The following is a 19862-nucleotide window of genomic DNA, read 5'->3' as shown; positions in this document are numbered from 1 at the left end:
TAACCAAGTTCTAGCTTCACTATAAGGTGAGAACTAAGTACCTTCATTGTTCAATCAGGAGATTACAACTTTATCTTCCTCTAAAGTAGGGTGGAGTAATTTAGAGTTCCCAAGACGTTCCAGATTTTGTTAAACTAAGTTATCTTCATTTTTACAAACAGGAAATAGCTAAATCCATCTTCATACTACTACTACAAATTAAGAATATATACAAGGAGTAGAGGGATACATTAAAGGAATTTTGCTGATACTGAGATCGTTTAATGATTGAAAATAATGGGAATGTTGCAAGTAATATTCCCATGAACTAGAAAGGAATGAGAGAAGCTATGTGAATACCTTTGGCTTGCCAAACCTCTATACCTTTTGTGTGTCCCTGATACCAAAATGGTATACGTAGAAAATAAAACTATCAAATCACTTTCTTTTGCTTCAAACAGGGCAGAGAATCATAGAAAACATGCAGACTAATAACCCTTTCAATCCAGATATATTACAAATGTCAAAGTTGTAGGTTTTATAGTCTTATTATGTAGATAATACAATAAGCTTAGAGATAGCAAAAATCCTGCTATCCCAGAGGCTTCCATTTAATTATAATAAAACTTTATATTTAGAAAATCTATAACTTTACTGTAATTTAAAGTTTGAATATCACTTTAAAGATTGGTGTATTACCAGTATGTTTTCCATGCCTTAGAGCAGAATTTCAAATGCATAAATAGCATTGGTAGGCTAAACTCAATGCATATATCTTTGGATGGAAGGGACTTTTGTTCTTCATAAATACCCCTTTCCCTCTTATGCTCTATTATATATATATATATAGTTCACCATTGGGAATTGTCTTTAGATACTTTTTATAATAGTACAGGGATTACTCTAGTTTTATTCCAATGTCAATATAATGGGAAGAGTATTATATATTGTAATGAGTCTTTGGAGTCTAGGATATAGCTTTGTAATTTACATGTTGGTACAATACAATCAAAAGTACTAGCTCTGATATTTAGCTATGTAACCATGAAAAAGATGATGTCTGAGCCTTTGTTTTCTCAACTTTAAAGTGAAATTTTAAAAGAAAAAAACACTGATTCTTAAAGCAAATTTTAGAAATTAAATGAGTGAAAAAATTTGATCCATGATTATTGTTTTCTTTGGCACTAACCATACTTACATTTCTCTAATAGCAGTGGCAAATTCATGTCCAACCTCATTGTGGTAACATTGTGTTACAAGGGAATCACTTTAAAAGACTGATATATATTAATTTAAGGTCGCCAAGGAATCAGCTATGTAATTCCTAAATGAAAAACTCAAGTCAGCCGTCAGCCTTTTGGAGTTTAATTACAATAGGAGCAAGAAAGGAATTAGAGATATATAGAGAGAGAGAAAGGGGAGAGAAGGGAATAGGGCTTAAATACCCCCTCTGTTTAGGCTGGGCCAAAAGGCCCAAGCCCTTAGATAGCTGGGGCAAAGAAAAAAGAGCAGTCCCTTTCACTCACGTGTCCAAAATGGAGAAACAGTCTCAGAGGCCCCCACTTTCAGCTTCCTCCAGAGCAAGCTTCCTCCGAGACCAGGAACCACACCGCTCAAAAAACTCAATCCTCCTCTCGAGTCTCTAGACCCTCCTATCTTTAAGGACACCATCCAAGTTGCCTCCCCTCAGTCCTCACATCTACCAATCACTCTTCATCAATTTCCCTGTCAATGGGGGCTCTCGCTTAACCCAGGACCGCCCAGAGGTTTCTGGCTTTTTGCACATGTCTGTTGAAGGTCATATTTTCAAATGATTAAATCTATACTCCTTTGTTACAGCCCTTTCTAAATCCTGTTAACTTGAGTATGGTAGAGATTGGAATAATTAAATTTTGATCTAGGCTGCAGCCCTTACTTGATCCTATTAGGACTGAATAGGGTGGAGATTTATTCCAAGTATCTCCATTGTATCAATTCTAAAATCAATCAAGACTCAAAGAAATTCCTGTTCTATGCTTAAGCATAGGTCAAAGTCCTTTCCATTGTTCAGCAAAAGGTTTTCTGTCCTAAAGTAATCTTAAGAAGGGAAGAGAAGGAACCTCCCATGCCAATGGAGTTCCCATTCCAATAGACTATCAGTAAGAAATTTTCCAAGTATGAAATATCCCAATGGTGAAATTTTCAACAATTATAAGTCTAAGGAAATTTGAGGTTTACAATTGCTTGCTCAGTAACAAATCCATATTTATGTAGGAAAATCTTAATGTGTCTTTGATATCATTTATTGTTTTATGCAGGTTCCTTGGAAATTCCAGATGACAATTGTAAAGAATATGATGTGATGTATTCATCTTGTGAAGCTTCACAGAGTAACACAGGTGTTGAAGAAGTACCCACAGATGGAATGGTTTTGTCACCAGAGGATCTGAGTTACCAAATTTATGATATATCTGGTAAATACTGTGGTTTCAGAGGCCACTACTCTTCATGGTCTAATGCTAGCCATTTTCTAAGTTTTTATGATTGTCTTTGTTGACCTAGTCTCTACTTCCTCATCCTTTACACTCTGTAGAACCTTTGTCTCAGACAGAGGATTTAGCATCACAAATCTGTTGTATTGATTCTCTTCTGTGGATTCTCTTGACCATTTCTTTTGAGAAAATTAATGTCACATCTTTTTTCTTAGCGATATTATGAAAAGGATTAGTTTTTTTTAATGGGCATATTACTCCAAATAAAGCTTTGGCCAGTTATAAAATGAGTAATTCCTTCTTTACCCAGTATCACAAGATTAGAGGTATCATGAAGTTAATGTACAATCAATTAAAATGAAAACAAATACTAAAATTTTATGATTTTTTTCAAAGCAAAAAGAATTTTTACAACCAAGGGCTAGGCCAGCACTGGCAAACCTTTTAGAGCTCACATGCCCAAACTGTACCTTCAAGCTGCCTGCAAGCCCCTCACATTACCCCAGATAGGGAACAGAGAAAGTGCCTGCATTGGATTGTGGAGCATGTAAAATTTTCCTTGGGCTCAGTGGAGAGGAGGAATGGAACACACACACACACACACACACACACACACACACACACACACACACACACACACACACACACGGCACACCAGGGCACGCATGCCGCACCTTTGCCAACACAAGGTTAGACTAAATGAATCATTTTCTATGTTAACTTGGACAAATTATTTAATCACTCTGAGCCCATGTTTTGGTCTGTAGCCTTGCTTCCAACTTGAACATTTCTCCAGGCATCTAGCTTCTGCTCTGATATAAATTTTCTTTGCCATTTATGGACTGCTGGTAGATATTGCCTCAAGACTCCAACTCATCTTCTACTCACTAACCTGCCAGGGTAACTTTTATAACATTTAGGTTAGAACAGTGTTGGCAAACCTTTTCAAGACCATCTGCCCAAAGTGCAACTTCAAGCTTCCTGTGAGCCCTTCACTTTACCCCATACAACGAAGGGAGAAAGTGTTCACATTGCATGCCTGGCTGAACATTGGGTAGGGCATGTAAAAAAATGTCCTCAGGAACTGAAGAGAGGGAATAGAGCAGCCCACCCTGTGCCGTTTCAGTACCTATGCCATAGCTTTGCCAACACAGAGTTAGACCATGTCATTCCCCATATATCAAAGTCTAATATTTCCCCTTACTCTGTAATCAAATATAAAACTCGTTTTTCACTTTTCAAATCCTTCATATTCAGTTCTTCCCCCCTTCCTCTTCTTGGCTTTCTTCAAGCGTCAAATCTCACATGCTACAGACAATCTTCCAGAAGGGGATGAAGAAAAGATAAGGCAAAGCACTTTTTATATGATCTCCTTTCCCCCACCCCATCCCTAGGGCTTAGCCCATTATAAATGCTTGTTGATGAATAAACATTTATGTCCTTCTGATATCATTAGGGATTTCTTAATTAAATGCTTTGATTCTTTGGTGAATGATTCTTCATTGGTGAGAATTCTACCATAAGTCTATTGGTGTTTTCTTCCTGTCTCCCCTGCTTAGAGCATTCTCACAAAATCATAATCATCAATATTTCTTTTACCACTGGAAAAGGTGTGTGTATATATATATATGAGTCACTTCTCTGGTGGGTCCATTTATCATACTTCCTGTATTAAAAATACCCCTCTGTGACTACTGCTTCTGTACTGTCTCCCCCGTTCAATGTCAGGAGCCTTTTATCTCTCCAGCACTTAGAATGTAGTAAACCCTTGATAAATGTTTCAAAATTAATTAATGAAGAAATAATTTTTATAAAGATATTTTACCAATTACATGTAATAACACTTTTACACCTAAAGTTTTCTGAAATTATATGATCCAAATTGTCTCCTCCCCCCTACCCAGATCTGGTAAGCAATTTGATCTGGATTATTTATGTATTATCATGTAAAGCATTTCCATATTTTTCAATAAAGTAATTTTTTAATTCTTTACTCCTAAACAGGTGAAGGCAGTTGTACAGTTTCTGTTGAAGATTTAAAGGAATGTCTAAAGAAACAGTTAGAATTCTGTTTTTCAAGGTAACATGATTGTCTTTTTCATTTTTAAGAAAATTGATGTCATTGTAAATAAAATAGAAACTAGAGGAGAAAAAAAGATTTCTTTTAGAAATGAATTTATTGGCATATTCTGAGAGTCAAGAATATCATACTAATAGAAAAAGATTAATCATATTTATACCAAAGTTTAAAGTTAAATGAGCTATAAATTCAACAATTTGTAGAATTTGAATTGCATGTTCTGTAAAATAATTATTGAAGCAAAAGCAGCTCTTTTTGAAATAATAAAGGGAAAAGTCTAAAAATATGTATAGTAGCTCTTTTTTGAGATAACAAAGGGCCTTATCATCAATTAAAAGAGTTAAACATACATAGTATATGATTATAATGGAATACTGTTGTAAGAAATTTTAAAAGAATTTTAGAAAACTCTGAAGAAACTTGTATTCACTGATGCAGAATGAAAATAATATTTTTTTTAATTGAGAGGAAAATGGCAATTTTGAAAGACAGATTCTAAGATAATGGTTATTGTCCATGAATCCAGAGGACAAGTAGCTGATAGACTATATTTGCAGAATGAGTCATTTTTATAATTAGCTGAAGAGAGAAAATGGTTTTGCTTGATTATACATGTTGGTACGTGGATTTTGTTTTTTTGTTTCAATGATTGGAAGGTAAGCCAGGGAATATGTAATAATTTAATAATTACAAATAAAATAAGATAGTTTGTTGGAAGAGGGCACAAAATAAATTCAGAAATGAATGTGATGACAAAACAAAAGTTATCCGGGGGTTGTTTTGTTTTTTAAAAATAATTTTTAAGGAAATAGTTATTAGAGATTGCTCAGGGCATAGAGAGCCCAGCCTGGAATTGGGAGCTCTGGGGTTCAAATATGGCCTCAGATCTTATTTCTATGAAAATGAGCCAGCCATTTAGTAATCCCAACTGCCAAGTCCATATCACTCTTCTGTCTTGGAACTAATATTTAGTATTGATTCTAAGATAGAAGGTATTGGTTTGTTTTTAAAATAGAGTTATTAGTACCAACAAAAAAAATCACAGAAATGCTGGGACTCCAGCACTTTTAGATACAAATCAATCCTCTCTTCACTGTAGCAATATGTTTTTCACCTTAATATAATTTTTATTTTAAGAAAACCATTTTGGAATCCCAAATTGGCTTTATTGGTTAATATGTAAGAGGTTAGTGTTTTCCAAAAGTCTCTTCATTCTGTAATTCAGTATTTTTCATAAGTTTGTATATTTTACAAGTAGTAGTATTTTCTATTTAAGAAAAATGGGTTTTCTAATAAGTGTAGCCATGACCTCACATTTCTTTAATTCTTTCAGAGAGAATCTATCTAAGGATCTCTACTTGATGTCTCAGATGGACAGTGACCAGTTTATCCCAATTTGGACAGTTGCCAACATGGAAGAAATTAAAAAACTGACCACAGACCTGGATCTTATTCTTGAAGTACTAAGATGTATGTTACTGATTCTATTAAATTGAATGACTTCAAGAATGAAATTTTCGGTTCCACAATTGTCCCAGTTACTGAAAGATGGATAGTGTTCAAGCATATTGCATGCGCACACACATAGTTTTATTTTAATTTACCAGTTACATTTAATTGTGCTGACCATACCACATAAACCTCTAATATATTTCTTTTGCTCAATAAGTATTTTGGACATAATTTTTAATATTGTCAAATGGAGTTAAATTTTCTTGGGATATCTATTTTAGTTCAAAGTGGGTAATACAGATTTTTTATAAAAATGACATTCTATTTGTTACTAACATTTTACTGATTATGAAAAGGAGAGTCTAATGCTTTTTCGTTATAATATATGAAAATCTCCGACTTGTATCATTAAGTGGCCACTTAAATGTATGACTTTTTTCATGAATAGTACCCATAGCATCATAATTTATGTTCACTTTAAACTTTGCTTCTACAGATAATTATTTTGATTTCTGATTAATGGAGTGTTGTTATATATCCCTTATTTTCACTGACAGCTTTTTAACTCTTTTTAATACGTTTTTAGCCTCACCTATGGTTCAAGTTGATGAGAAGGGAGAAAAAGTGAGACCAAATCATAAACGATGTATCATCATCCTTCGAGAAATCCCTGAAACTACACCAATAGAGGTAAATGATGGAGGCTTAAGAGAATTATTGAAAAAAGTTTTGGGGTATTTTTGTTGTTGTTGTTGTTGATTTGGTTTTTTAATACCTACAAAAACAAAATAAACATAAACAAGTCAATTACCGTGAATATATAAATATTTCTCCATCAAATTCTGAAATACTAGCCATATTTTGCATTTTTTTAAAAAATGGTAGCAGCAGAATTGTCATGGGAAGCCACACGGCTATGTTGTCTAGGTCAAGTATGAATTTTTGTTTTCTAATCTCAACTATATCTTCAGAGTTGCTTACAAAGAACAGTCTTTTCATTCCTCTCTTATTGATTCCCTCTATCACTTTCTGCATATGATATTCCAAACCTCTTCCTTCAAACTTTCCCGCAACTCCTCATGTTCCCACTCTTAGCTTAGTCTCTTACCACTTAATTTACTGAACTATTGATGCCTTTTATGATGAACTCTTATTTAAATTCCGTTGACATTATTCTATACTTTTTCTTCCTTTACACCAAACTTTGACAGGGAGGTAACCTTTTTTCCTACCAAAACCATCCTATGTTATATATATATATGCCTTTGATCTGATCCTCCCTTTTAGTATATTGTCCCCTCTATCATTTCTCTTTCTAATCTTGATTCTCTTTTTATCTACTTATTTTTTTTTCTCCCATTAAATATACTCAAGACTTCTCCCCTTTCCTTTAAAAAAAAAAAATTTACTTTCCCCTTCACACTCTGGTTTCTTTTTTCCCTTTATCGCTCCAGATTCCTAAGGAAAAGCTATCAACACCTATTTGCCTTTACTAAGCTTTCATTCCTTAATTTTTGATAGTCTGAAACTACTCCCTTCAAAGTAGCGGCAATTTCTTAATTTTAAAGTCTGAGCCTTTTTTTTTCAATTTTCTTTCATATTGACCTCTCTGTTGCACTTGAGAGGGTTGTTGACCACACTCCCCTTGTGTATGCTAAGTTTTCAAGAAACTGCTTCTGACTTTCTCATCCTGCCTAGCTAACCTCTCTTTGCTGAATTATCATCCATATGTCCCCTCACTGTGAGAATCTCTGAAATTCTCACCATGGCCATTTTCAGAAAATGTCTCATCTTTTATCCTGAGTAAGTAGCATGAATTATCAGAGCTCCAGAATCATCATTGATCATTGCATCAGTCTTTCAAATAAGTGGAGAAAAGAGAAGTGGGACAAGTTGTAAAATTCAACTATTATTAGGCAAACTGAGGCATTTACTTTCTGTCTTAGAGACAACAAGAGAACCACTTACAGTTCATTGAATAGCAGTGCTATGTGGGCTAAACAACCAGTGCCAACTATTCCTACTACATAAATTAATTTTAATTTAGGAAAGTAACTGTTAATAACAGATAAAATGGGAGAGAGCTAGGTGGCTTAGTGAATAGAGAGTCAGGCCTAGAGACAGGGCCGGACAGAGGGCTGGTTTGAAATTTGGCTCACACTCCCTAGCTCTGTGACCCTGGGCAAGTCACTTAACCCCATTGCCTAACCCTTACCACTCTTCTGCCTTAGAACCAATACAGAGTATTGATTCTAAGTCTGAAGGTAAGGGTTTTTTAAAAATAAATGAATAGCATAGGTAAAATGCCAAAGAAATAGATAGGTTTTTGTGTGTTTACATTAAATTGAAAAAGAAATCATTTAAAACCAGATGTCTTGAGTTGCTCAACCATATGAACTAGTTGTGAAATAAATACTAATTTTGTACAATTTTTAAAGTCTTCTAAATTGATCCTTTTAATTGACAGTGTTGATTAGTTACCACTGTTTAAGCCAACATTGTCTTTATTAATCTAGTGTTTTCCTTATAGTCATCTTTTGATTTTGTGCCCTCTCAACCAAGGTCAATATTTTCCATGTTTAATTTTCTTTTTTTCTTTTTTCCTTTTTTTTAAACCCTTCTGTCTTGGAATCAATACTGTGTATTGGTTCCAAGGCAGAAGAGTGGTAAGGCCTCCAATGGGGGTTAAGTGACTTGCCCAGGATCACACAGCTGGGAAGTGTCTAAGGCCAGATTTGAACCTAGGACTCTCTTCTTTCCCCCACCCCCCATCTCTAGGCCTGGCTCTCAATTATAATAGATCATGAGGGGGGTATATTTGATGGGTAATTGATAGCTAACAGATCAGGTAGATATCTCTTTCTCTGTTTTCCCTCCTCCCACTATACCTCCTTTCCTCCTGTTTCCTCCCTCTCTCCCAGCCTCCCTCTTCAGCTTCCCTCCTACTTAATCACTCAGGGTGAGTTTGTGGTATCTCAAATGAAAATACTTTTCTCTTCTTTATCTTAAGTAAGGGTTTATTTGGGGAAGATAGGAAAAGATGGAGAATGGAGGTAAGAGAGTTAAGGATTTCCCTAGACTACAGGTTGGCCTCCAGTTGCAGGATATTGGGATTGAGAGAAATGATTGATAGATCTGGCAATTCAGTCACTTTCATAACAGAGTAAGCCAAAGAGTTTATCCAAATCCAAGTGATAAATCAGCTCCTCCTTCCCTGATATATCACAACCAGCCGAAAGTTTTTGCCTTCAACTGTTTCCCGGCCGGTAACATTCCAAATGGCATCTTCATTTGATTGACAGGTCACCACTTAGCCACTGCTTCTTCCTTTTGCGTGCTTTCCCAATTCTTTCACACAATCCACTGACTACACAGCTTCCCCCACGTTTGCTTTTTAAAACGTATTCATAAATTGAATCTTTGTGCATGGAATCCATTTGTATCTAACTCAACTGCTATAGGGGCTGCTTAGCAGAAGAGGCCAAGTATAGTAACTGTCTATCCTCTCCCCTCACCACCACCACCACCACCCAGGAAGGAAAGGAAGTAGGATGTAAGGAAGAATGACTTGATGGAGAGGAAAACTAAAACTATTATTAACACCTTACACTAGTCTATAGTGAGATTTTCCTAACATACTAGAATTCTGGGACATTTGAAGAGCTTTATCAGTTGTTCTTATCTAAATTCTATATAACAATTTAACTAAAGTGGCTTATTCTAATTTCTAAGCTTTCATTAATTAGGAAGATTCATTAGTTCTTAAAAACTTCTAGTCTTTCCTTACAGCAGTTTTGGAATATAATTTTATGTAAACTTTCTATACCTGAAGTTACATAAATTTAAATAATTTCATTTTTAATTATGAGTTTAATGTTTTCATATTCTCATTTTAATGTGCTCTATCTGTTATAAACATTTTCCTTGCCTGGGGTATAGCCCTGGATTTATAATCAGGATGTTATACTTCTTTGGGTCTCTTGTTTTCCTTCCTTGTAAAAATGTTGAGGTTAGGCTAGATAATCTTTGAGATCACTTGACTGCGATATGGTTGATTTTTCATCTAGTAAGAATTAACCCACTATTCCTTCAACCAGTATTTAATAAGCATCTATTGAATGCAGTCACTGATTAGCTATTAGAGAAAGTCTCCTAATAATGATATTCAAAATGTTTTTTGTATCCTCCATAAGAGCTCTAAAGTTTTTGAGTAGATTCTGCCCTGCCCCTTGAGTTAAAGTTTAAAAAAAATGGGAACAAATACAATATTTAAAATAAAGAACAAATAAATTTAAATCAACAAACTGACCAGTATTTCAATGAGAACTGTGGGCCTGCTTATGACTAGTGAGATGGTCAATATCCAGTTCCATATTTGTCACTGCTAGCCATAACAAGTGATGCAGGTGTGCATCAGTTAGTCTAGATCTGGTTAGAGATTTCAGATGTTTCATTCTGGGAAAAGTCTGTTCACAGACATAAGTGCTGCCAACGATAGTTGCCATTTTGAGTGCATGGTTCCTGAGATTAGGATATATTTTAGAAGGGAGAGATGCATAGAAATTAGGCAAGCTGCTTGACTTGAATGCATCTTTCAGAGTCACAATTCTGCAATTCAGCCAGTTCCATTTGGTAAATTGTATCCACATCTTCAATGTCAATAGAAAATGGGTTACGGAAAAGCTGTATGTCCTTTTCATGGAGATGAAGCTCTTTAAATCTGAATTGGAACTCCTTTTGCAACTTTTCCAGTGAATCCACACGTTTCTTTGGGAATGCAATCAAGGGTTTTTCCGCTAACAGATTTTGAGTTAAGGGGAGATGGCAGAAATTTTCCTCCTTCTGTAATAGTTAAAATAGTGGAAGCCATAAACTGTGACATTTAAAAGAGTGGCTTAAATTGTGACCGCAGAAAATATGGTTTCAAGACAGTGTCTTGTTTTAAATCAAATATAAAGTGGTCACCAGGGAAAAATTCCCAAATATTAAATATACCCAAGTCAGCTGGGTTTTATAGAGATTTTAATTAATACAAATGAGGAATTAATGAAAGGGGGAGAGAGAGAAAAAGGAAATAATGAAAAAAGGGATAGGCCAGCCTAGGCTGAAAACCCTAAGAGAGAGAGATCAGTCAGTCTTTTATCAACTCACCACAAGATTTGTCCCAAGCAAGATTCTAGTGTTCAGAGAGACACCAGTTCAGCTTCAGCTAGCTCAATCAAGTTCAGGCATTAAGCCTTTCAAGGCAGCTTTGGCCAGCTGCCTCCAATTCAGCTTTTCCCAGCTGAATCTCCAGAGACCTCTTTTTGACCTCCTTTTAAAGGGATTTTCTCCTATGTCACCTCCCCTAAGTTCTCACATCTACCAATCACAGTAGACGTTTTCCAAAGGACTGACCATTCTTAATTCACACCTGAGTAGACTAAACTTTTGATTAAGTTCACACCTGAATAGACTAAAATCTCAGAGTAAGTTCTCACCTCTTTGCTCCTTGTAAATTTACAAGTTGCCTGACCTTTATAGGTACTTAGCACCCTTTTGTATTAGATCTAAAAATAGGCCCAGCTTAAGGGTTTTTTACCTTATTATAAGTATGGGTTAAGTACTTTTCCTTGTTCAGCAGGGAGTTTACAACTTTATCTTCCCCTACAGTATGCTTAACATATGGGTGGAGTAGAGTTCTCACATTCCTGAACTAAGTCCCTTTATTGTTTAAATGGGGAATGGTCTTAACCAAACCTTATGAAGTAGGGTCTGAGAATTTTTAAGATTCACACTTCATTTGTTTGATAAGGAGGCTTGATTTTACTTCAGATGTGAAAACATGTGATTGCATATCACAGATGAGCTTCCCTTTTCCTTTAAGTTGCACATTGAAACTGTTGAATAGCTCTGTTACATCTGTCAGAAAGGCGAGGTGCCATTTCCATCTGCATCATTGAGCTCTGCTACTTCTTTGTTTTTTGAAAGCATAAAAGCTGTAATCTGTAGAAGTAAGTCATAGAACTGTCTCAAAACTTTTCCTTTGACTCAGCCAATGGACTTCTGTGTGGTACAGAACATCTTCATAGGCAACATTTAGCTCAGACAGAAATTCCTGAAATTGTCTGTAGTTTAGTGCATTAGCTCTAATGAAGTTAACACAAGCTACCACAATTTTCATAACTTCGGTGATTTACTACATAGCAGTGTTTGACGGTGGATGAGGCAGTGTATGGCTATTGGATGAGAATGGTTACATTTGTCCATCTCTTGGTTAATGCAAGCAATTACTCCTTTCTTCGACCCCACCATGCTAGGAGCACCATCAGTCATCATACTGACTAGTTTATCCCAGTCCAGTTCCAAATCCTTCACAGTTTGGGAAACCTCTTCATAGATATCCTCTCCTGTGGTTGTTCCTTTGATGCTTTGCAGTGCAGCAAACTCTTCTGTGACTTAAAATTGTCATTCAGCCCACGAATAAAAATTAGAAGTTGTGCAGAATCACAAACATTGCTCTCGTCAAGTGTCTAGAAAAAATAGGAAAGTTTTCTTATGGAATTTCGCCAGTGCTGATGCAAGTTGTCTCCCATTTCTTCAATCCTTCGTGTAATTGTAGATCCTGAAAGACTAGCTGTACTAAATACGTCTGCCTTTTCTGGACACATCTCTTTGGCAACAGAAAGAAGGCACTCTTTAACAAATTCTCCCTCTACGAATGGTCTGCCAGTGCACACTATTAGCTTGTCAACTTGAAAACTTGCTCGTAGTGATGAAATATTTAGCTGCTTCTGCTTCACAAAAGTATTTTGCTGAGTTGTCAGTGTATTTTTCAGTTTTAAAATCTTTTCTCACATCTTCGACCAAACAATCATATTTATCTTATGTTGAGTTTGACAGTGTTGATGCAAATTGTATTCTATGAACACAGACACTATATTCTGGCATATCAAACACACAGGTCTTTCCTTGTACTGCATGAAAAAGTAGTCATAAGTTCACTGTTCTTTGAATATCCTACACTCCGAGTCAATTTTTCTCTTTCTTGATGTCATTGTTTCCTAGGGATTCCAAGTTGTTATTAGTAAAATACCTATATACATATATACACACACAGCCCTATACAAACAATATGCCAACAATAATTTTGCCCACACAGAGGCATACAGACTGCACTGCCCATCAATGCAGTCAGATCTGTGTCCATCAATGTAGCCTTCCCAGTCCACATTATTTCAGCCTCACCAGTGGCCATATTGGTAGAATTCCACTTTTACCTCAGGCTCACACTGGTGCAGTGCAAGAACCGGCACAATTACAGATCTGGTTCCTCCACCACCTTTCCAGTTGACACTAGTGTATGTCCTCCTGCAGTCTGTAATTATAGACCATAATACAAAAAACACATGCCTCACTTCCACCACATAGTACAATGACCCCCATACTCCCCCAGATGCACAACATATCTGGGGGAGTATGTGGACCATTGTACTACCATGTTTCCCCGAAAATAAGACACTGTCTTATATTAATTTGACCAAAAAAAAACGGGGGGGGGTGTCTTATAAAACACCTAGTGGCAGTGGTGGGCTTCTCACAATAGGGGCCCACTGCTGATGTCACAGGCCAGATCACGGCTATCCGATGCCTGTATATAGTACTGAAGTCAGTGCTGGTCCTGGTGTCTGGGATAGCGGAGGCTGCAGTGCTGGCTATGATGGGTCTGTCACACCTTGCACAGGCCCGTCACCGCCACCACTAATCTAGGCAGCAGTATGCACAGTGTGGAATCTCCTCCCCCAGATCACCGCTCACCATGCTGACACATAATCCTTTGCATGGTGCCTCGTTCTCATTCAGTTACTTTCAGAACAAGGCACCACACAAAGGATTGTGTCACTGGAAGTAGTGCTATTCGGGAGTGATGCAACGCCGCCACATACTGTGCTCCTCTCACTGACCACCAATGAAAGAAGTATCCCTTCCAGAAGTGAGGTAGAGACCAGATAAATGGCCTGAGAGGACCACATGTGGCCCGCTGGCTATAGTTTGGGAACCCCTAATATAGGAGGTGCTCATTTCTAAATTTGGGTTGATTTCTTATAATGTAGTTGCTTGTTTTGTTCTCAAAAGCCTGACTTGAAAATTCTTTTTTTATATACATCCATAATGTATCAGTTTAGAGGTTGATTATCATTCATTGTCCTTCCTAGATAAATTAAGAACCATGGCCATGAATCTTTGTTTTTAAATACTAGAACTTGCCCATTAGTTGCTGAAAAAATTCACATTTTTAAACGCCTTTATCACTTCACAGATTGCTACTATCCAATTTAATTGGCATGGGAGTAGGTTTTTAGATGATAAATACAAATTCTTAGCTTATATAAATTTGCATTATACAATTTCAACTCCCCAACTGGCTGGTAGCAAGCATGGCAGGGGCTGCAGTGCAGGTTCATCCCTATGTCAGGGGTCTTCCACTCCAGGCACTGAAGTAGCTTACAGCTTCCAGGGCCACAGGCACCAAAGTTATTCCAGCCATAAAGGCCTCAGAACCAAAGAAGGATCCATGTGGAATCCTAAGAGGAAAAGAGGAGGTATGTGGAACTTTATGTCAAGTGAATAGTGTTTGTGATTACAATTTTATCTAGGGTTTTGAAAGCTATAAAAAGGATCAAAGGATTTAGTTTTACATTTGGTAGCTAAAAAGCTCACTTGGCTGTGTTTGGTTCTTGATGAACAGGTTCTATCATGTAGCTTAAGTTGGTTCAAAAGTACCACCCCTGCCCTTATTCTGGTAGTTTCTCTTTCCAAGGATATTACATGTTTATATAGATAATTGAAGGGTTTTTTGTTTTTATTATGGGTTTATAGTAGGAATGAAGATAGGCAAGACCTTTATTTGACTCTCACCATTAGCATAAGCAAGTCATTTCTGAGACTCAAATGGGGGTAATACCACTGGGATCTCTTCTAGCTCTCTCATTTTACAGATGAGGATACTGGAGCTCAGAAATGTTAAAGTGATTTACCCAAAGTAACACAGTAAGTAACAGAAGTGGGAGTTGAACCTGGGTCCCCTGACTCTAAATCCATTGTTATTAAATGAGAATGTATTTTGTCCTCTCTTTTCAGAATGTTAAGTTCTTTCAGAGTAGGGACTGCAAACTGTTTATGTCTCAAGAATGAGCAAACTACAAATCATGGCTTGATTTATTGTTTCCTGATTATCTAGATTTAAATGTTGAAAGGGTTAACAATTCAGAATAAATTTTAAAATGTGACAGATTGAATTCCCCCTTCCCCCCCCCCCTTGGAGAGCTAATTACCAGTACATCACTGGTTATAACCATTAAAGAACTGTAAATATCTGCTATGATTATTTGAAGGAAGCTCTTCACCAAACTTTCTCTAACCCTACATATGGAATTATATTTGGCAATTGGTATTGGGTTTTTAGTTTATAATCTGAATCATCGTATTTGGTTGAATTTCTGTGTGTCCTTTAGAGATAATTGAGTTTTCCACTTATATTTAAGGAAGTTAAGGCACTCTTCAAAAATGAAAACTGTCCCAAAGTGATAAGCTGTGAGTTTGCGCATAATAGCAGCTGGTACGTTACATTCCAGTCCGATACAGATGCACAGCAGGTAAGGAAATTGTTTTTAGTATTGCTTCAAATGACCATCTATGCTTTCACCTTTATGTTCTGACTCCTTAGGAGACTTTTCATTTCTGTTTTCTTAATTTTTTCCCCGAAAACTCAATTGAAAGTTTTTTGAATATACACAATAGCTTTCGTTAAAATTAAAACTAGAGATTGGTTGGGATGCCTGGTCCTCATAGTTCAGCATTTATTTTGGGTATGGGGTTATAAATGGTAGATAGTCTTATTCTTTTTAGTATTCTTGCAAGGTTTGAAACCATGATTTTTTAATATCTCTCCTCAGTAGTCAGTTTATATAGTTAGTCTGCATGACATGGTGATCTGCATAAGTATTTGTTTTCATCTAAGTTAGAGAATAAATGTTTCATGTTTCACTTTTTACCTTACTCATTTTTTTTTTAACTAATGATTGCTGTCAGGGTTAAGGAGGGTGGCATGGCATCATTTGCCATTTGTTTTCTTTTGGAAATGTTGGCTAGTAACCTATGCAATTTTTATTGATTTCCTTTCAATGTAATGCTGAAGAATTTTTATAATATGCTTTCTTGCAGGCTTTTAGATATTTGAGGGAAGAAGTTAAAACTTTTCAGGGCAAGCCAATCATGGTAAGAAATATTTTATTAAGTAGAGAATTATCACTTTAAGACATTATTGTTATTTCCTTAGAAAAACCCAGTTAGCATTCAAACTATAGTTCAATATATAACTAAATTGCATTAATTAGTGCAAAATTAGTGGTGTGAGTTTGCTGATAATTTCTTATGGCAGCATCCTATGCCATTTAAACCATTATACACACCCAACAAATCAAAGAAATGTCCTGTTGTTTGTTTTTTAATTACATGTAATTTTTTTTGCATCTGTGTTATACATGTATTTTCATGCAAAACACTTCCATATTGTTCATTTTTATGAGTAGTCTTAAAACCAAAACCCCAGAACATAAACTCACATTAAAAAGTATAAAATCCTATGCTTTCATTTGCATTCTTTCTCCCAACAGTTCTTTCTCTGGAGATGAACAGCATTCTTTGTCTTAAATCCCTCAGAATTGTCCCGGATCGTTGTATTGTCAATAATAGCTAAGTCTATGACAGTTGATCATTCCACGGTGTTGCTGTTACTGTGTTTTCCTGGTTCTGCTTATTTTACCCTGCATCAGTTCATGTCAGTCAGTCAGTCAGTCAAGTAGGTTTTTCCAGCTCTTTCTGAAATCATCCTGCTTATCATTCCTTATATAGCACAGTACTATTCTATCACTATCATATACCACAATTTGTTCAGCCATTTCCCAATGAATGGACATTCCTTTAATTTTCAGTTCTTTGCCACAAAAAAAAAAAAAGAACAACTATAAATATTTTTGTACAAATAGGTCCTCTCTTCCCCTGCGTGCCCCCCCACCCCACCCTCTTTTTAAACTCTCCAGGATACAGACCTTGTAGTGGTGTTACTGGATCAAAAGATATACATTGTTTTATAGACTGTTGGGCATATTTTCAAATTGCCTTTCAAAATGGTTGAATCAATTCACAGCTCCACCAGCAATGTATTAGTGTCCCAATTTTGCCACATCCCTTCCAACATTTATCATTTTCCTGTTCTGTCCAAGTTCTAATATGCATTTCTCTAATCAAGAAGGATTTAGAACATTTTTTCATAATTATTGATAGCTTTGAAAATTACTTATTCATATCCTTTGACCATTTGTCAATTGGTGAATGACTTAATGAACTGGTTTTAAATGAGGTACTAGGTTTCCAAGAAAAAAGAATTTTTTCAGAAGCATCTAGATTAACCAAAATTCTACAATTTAGAGTAGAAACAAAACATCAAAAGAGTGGCAAGGAAGATCAAAGCCACCTTCAAGTTCTAAGTAATCTTGGAAGTTTTTGTTTATCAATGATGCATTTTGCAAATTAAAAAACTAAAGGGGGCAGCTGGGTAGCTCAGTGGATTGAGAGCCAGGCCTAGAGATGGGAGATCCTACGTTCAAATCTGGCCTCAGATACTTCCCAGCTGTGTGACCCTGGACAAGTCACTTGACCCCCATTGCCTAGCCCTTACCACTCTTCTGCTTGGAGCCAATACACAGTATTGACTCCAAGACAGAAGGTAAGGGTTTTTAAAAAACTAAAGACCAAAAGAGGTAATAGCAAATACCCATAGTTATATTTTGTGGATATAAATAATCTGGTAAAAATGTTTTTGTTTTTGTTTTTTTCTTTTTTAAACCCATATCTTCTGTTTTAGAATCAATGTTAAGTATTGGTTTTAAAAAGTGATATAGACTAGGGCAGTGATGGTGAATCTTTTAGAGGGGTGGGTAATACGAAAAAATTCCCTCAAGAGACAGGGAGGGGAGGAGCTCCACCCTGCATTCCTCTGAGTTTATTAGTAATGAACTCGGGTGAACAGTACGCATTCCCTCAGAGCGGGCTCATGAGTGTACCCTCTGGCACATGTGCCATAGGTTTGCTACCACAGAACTAGGCAGTTATGGTTTTGTGACTTGCCCATGGTCACACAACTAGTCATTCCAGATTTGAATCCAGGACCTCCTATCTCTAGGTCTTGCTTTTTATCCATTAAACTACCTCAGTGTCTCAAAAATGTTTTTTCATAGCAGAAACATCACTGGAATACAAATCAGTAGTCTTTTAAGTTCCAGTTTAACCCTGCTTCATTAGCTGAGTGACATTGAGCAAGTAAAAGTAACATTGACTTCCTGGGCCTTAGTTTCCACATCTGTACCAGATAGTTCCTATTGTAGCCTTCCCTCTTCAAGATGGCAAGATCTTAGGGGAGAGATCTATATGTAACAGTGATTTTTCTGGGCCCACTGCTAAGGCCAGGAAATTAGGACTATCTAGTCTTATCAAATGGACTTACAGCCTCAACTGGTTATGTTTCCTCAATTTGGGTGATCTAAATGCAACCAGTTAGTCCTCCTTAACAGTAAGATTATCATTTACAAAGGAATATTTACTTCAGAGATATAGCCTAAATATAAAGCATTCCTCCACTAGAATACACCTGCTCTTGATAGACATAAACCGTTTGATCTTTTTTAAAGTGTTTGTTTTTAAGTTGCACACCCATATCATTGACTTTTTTTCTCTTTTCTTAATGAAAATTTTAGAAATATAAAATTTCCCTAAAGGACTGCATATAAGTATGTTGTCTTTTGTTATTGAAATTTCTGTTGCTTGTGTGATTTTTTTTTTTTTTGTTTCACAAGTTCTTTCTTCAAAGGCCTTTCCTTTACTGAATACAATTTTATTGCATTATGATCAGTAACTGATTTGTTTAATATTTCTACTCTGAGATGTTTTTATGGAAAAAATAGCACATTTCACAGAAGTGAATAATGTAAACTTCATCTTGTTCCCATTCAGTAGTTGCCAGAGTTCTTTAATTATCTTAAAATTTCTTTAAAATCTTTTGTTTTTCTGAAATTTTATTCAGGACCTTCTTTCTTGTTTATCTTTTTTTTTTTATTAGATTTTCTAGGTCTAAAAGCAGGACATTGTCTCCTCCCATTTGTAGTTTTGCTGTCCATTTTTCCCCTGTAATTCAATTAATCTTTCCCTTAAATATTTAGGTGTAGATACAATGTAATGATATATATGGTAATGATCCATGGTACTTAGGTTGTTTCCTTGACATGTCTGTTTTTGCTGTAGTCTTCTCTGAAATAATCACCACTCTTGGTTTGGGGGTTTTGTTTTTTTCTGGTTTAGTTTTTTAGTTCATCTGAAGCATAAGATTCTGCTCCAACTCCTCATTTTAAGCCTTTCTGAATCTTGAAGTATTCAAGATTGGCCCCAGGGAAGAGATTAGAAAATGCACCTCCTTTTCTTTGTGGAGGTTTCTGTAAGCGATTGTGAGGTATTGAACATTGCATATAACTGTGAGATTCAGTTAATGTGTTGATGAACTTTTCTCTTTTGTTCTGTATTTGCTAGGGGGTGGTAGTTTAAGTGAAATTGATTTTTGAGGCAATTTTATGTCAGGTTTGCCCTGAGATTTAAATAATTACTAACTATTCGCACTCAAAAAGTACAGCTTAATTTTTATTTAACTGCCTTGTATTTATTCTATACTCATGTTTATTGTTGAATTGTTTCAGTTGTATCTAACTCTATGGGACCCTATTTTAGGGAATGGTTTGCCATTTGCTTCTCCAGCTCATTTTGCATATGAGGAAACCAAGGCAATCAAGATT

At 36.0% G+C, this 19862-nt stretch overlaps 1 protein-coding gene across 11 annotated transcripts in view; it reads left to right on the top strand.

Annotated features, from left to right (window-relative positions):
• The window catches only part of LARP4 (La ribonucleoprotein 4), an 80530-nt gene that overhangs the window by 38751 nt on the left and 21917 nt on the right, over positions 1-19862 (top strand). For all 11 annotated transcript variants that reach the window (XM_056798250.1, XM_056798256.1, XM_056798255.1 and 8 more), the window contains exons 3-8: positions 2277-2432; positions 4455-4530; positions 5864-6000; positions 6569-6672; positions 15507-15617; positions 16186-16239. In XM_056798250.1, coding sequence (XP_056654228.1) covers positions 2277-2432; positions 4455-4530; positions 5864-6000; positions 6569-6672; positions 15507-15617; positions 16186-16239 — 638 coding nt within the window. The remainder of the gene's footprint in view (positions 1-2276; positions 2433-4454; positions 4531-5863; positions 6001-6568; positions 6673-15506; positions 15618-16185; positions 16240-19862) is intronic.

Source organism: Monodelphis domestica, chromosome 5 (assembly GCF_027887165.1).
Source record: "Monodelphis domestica isolate mMonDom1 chromosome 5, mMonDom1.pri, whole genome shotgun sequence".
In the NCBI taxonomy this organism is placed as follows: Eukaryota; Metazoa; Chordata; class Mammalia; order Didelphimorphia; family Didelphidae; genus Monodelphis; species Monodelphis domestica.
This window is presented reverse-complemented; position numbering and strand designations above follow the sequence as displayed.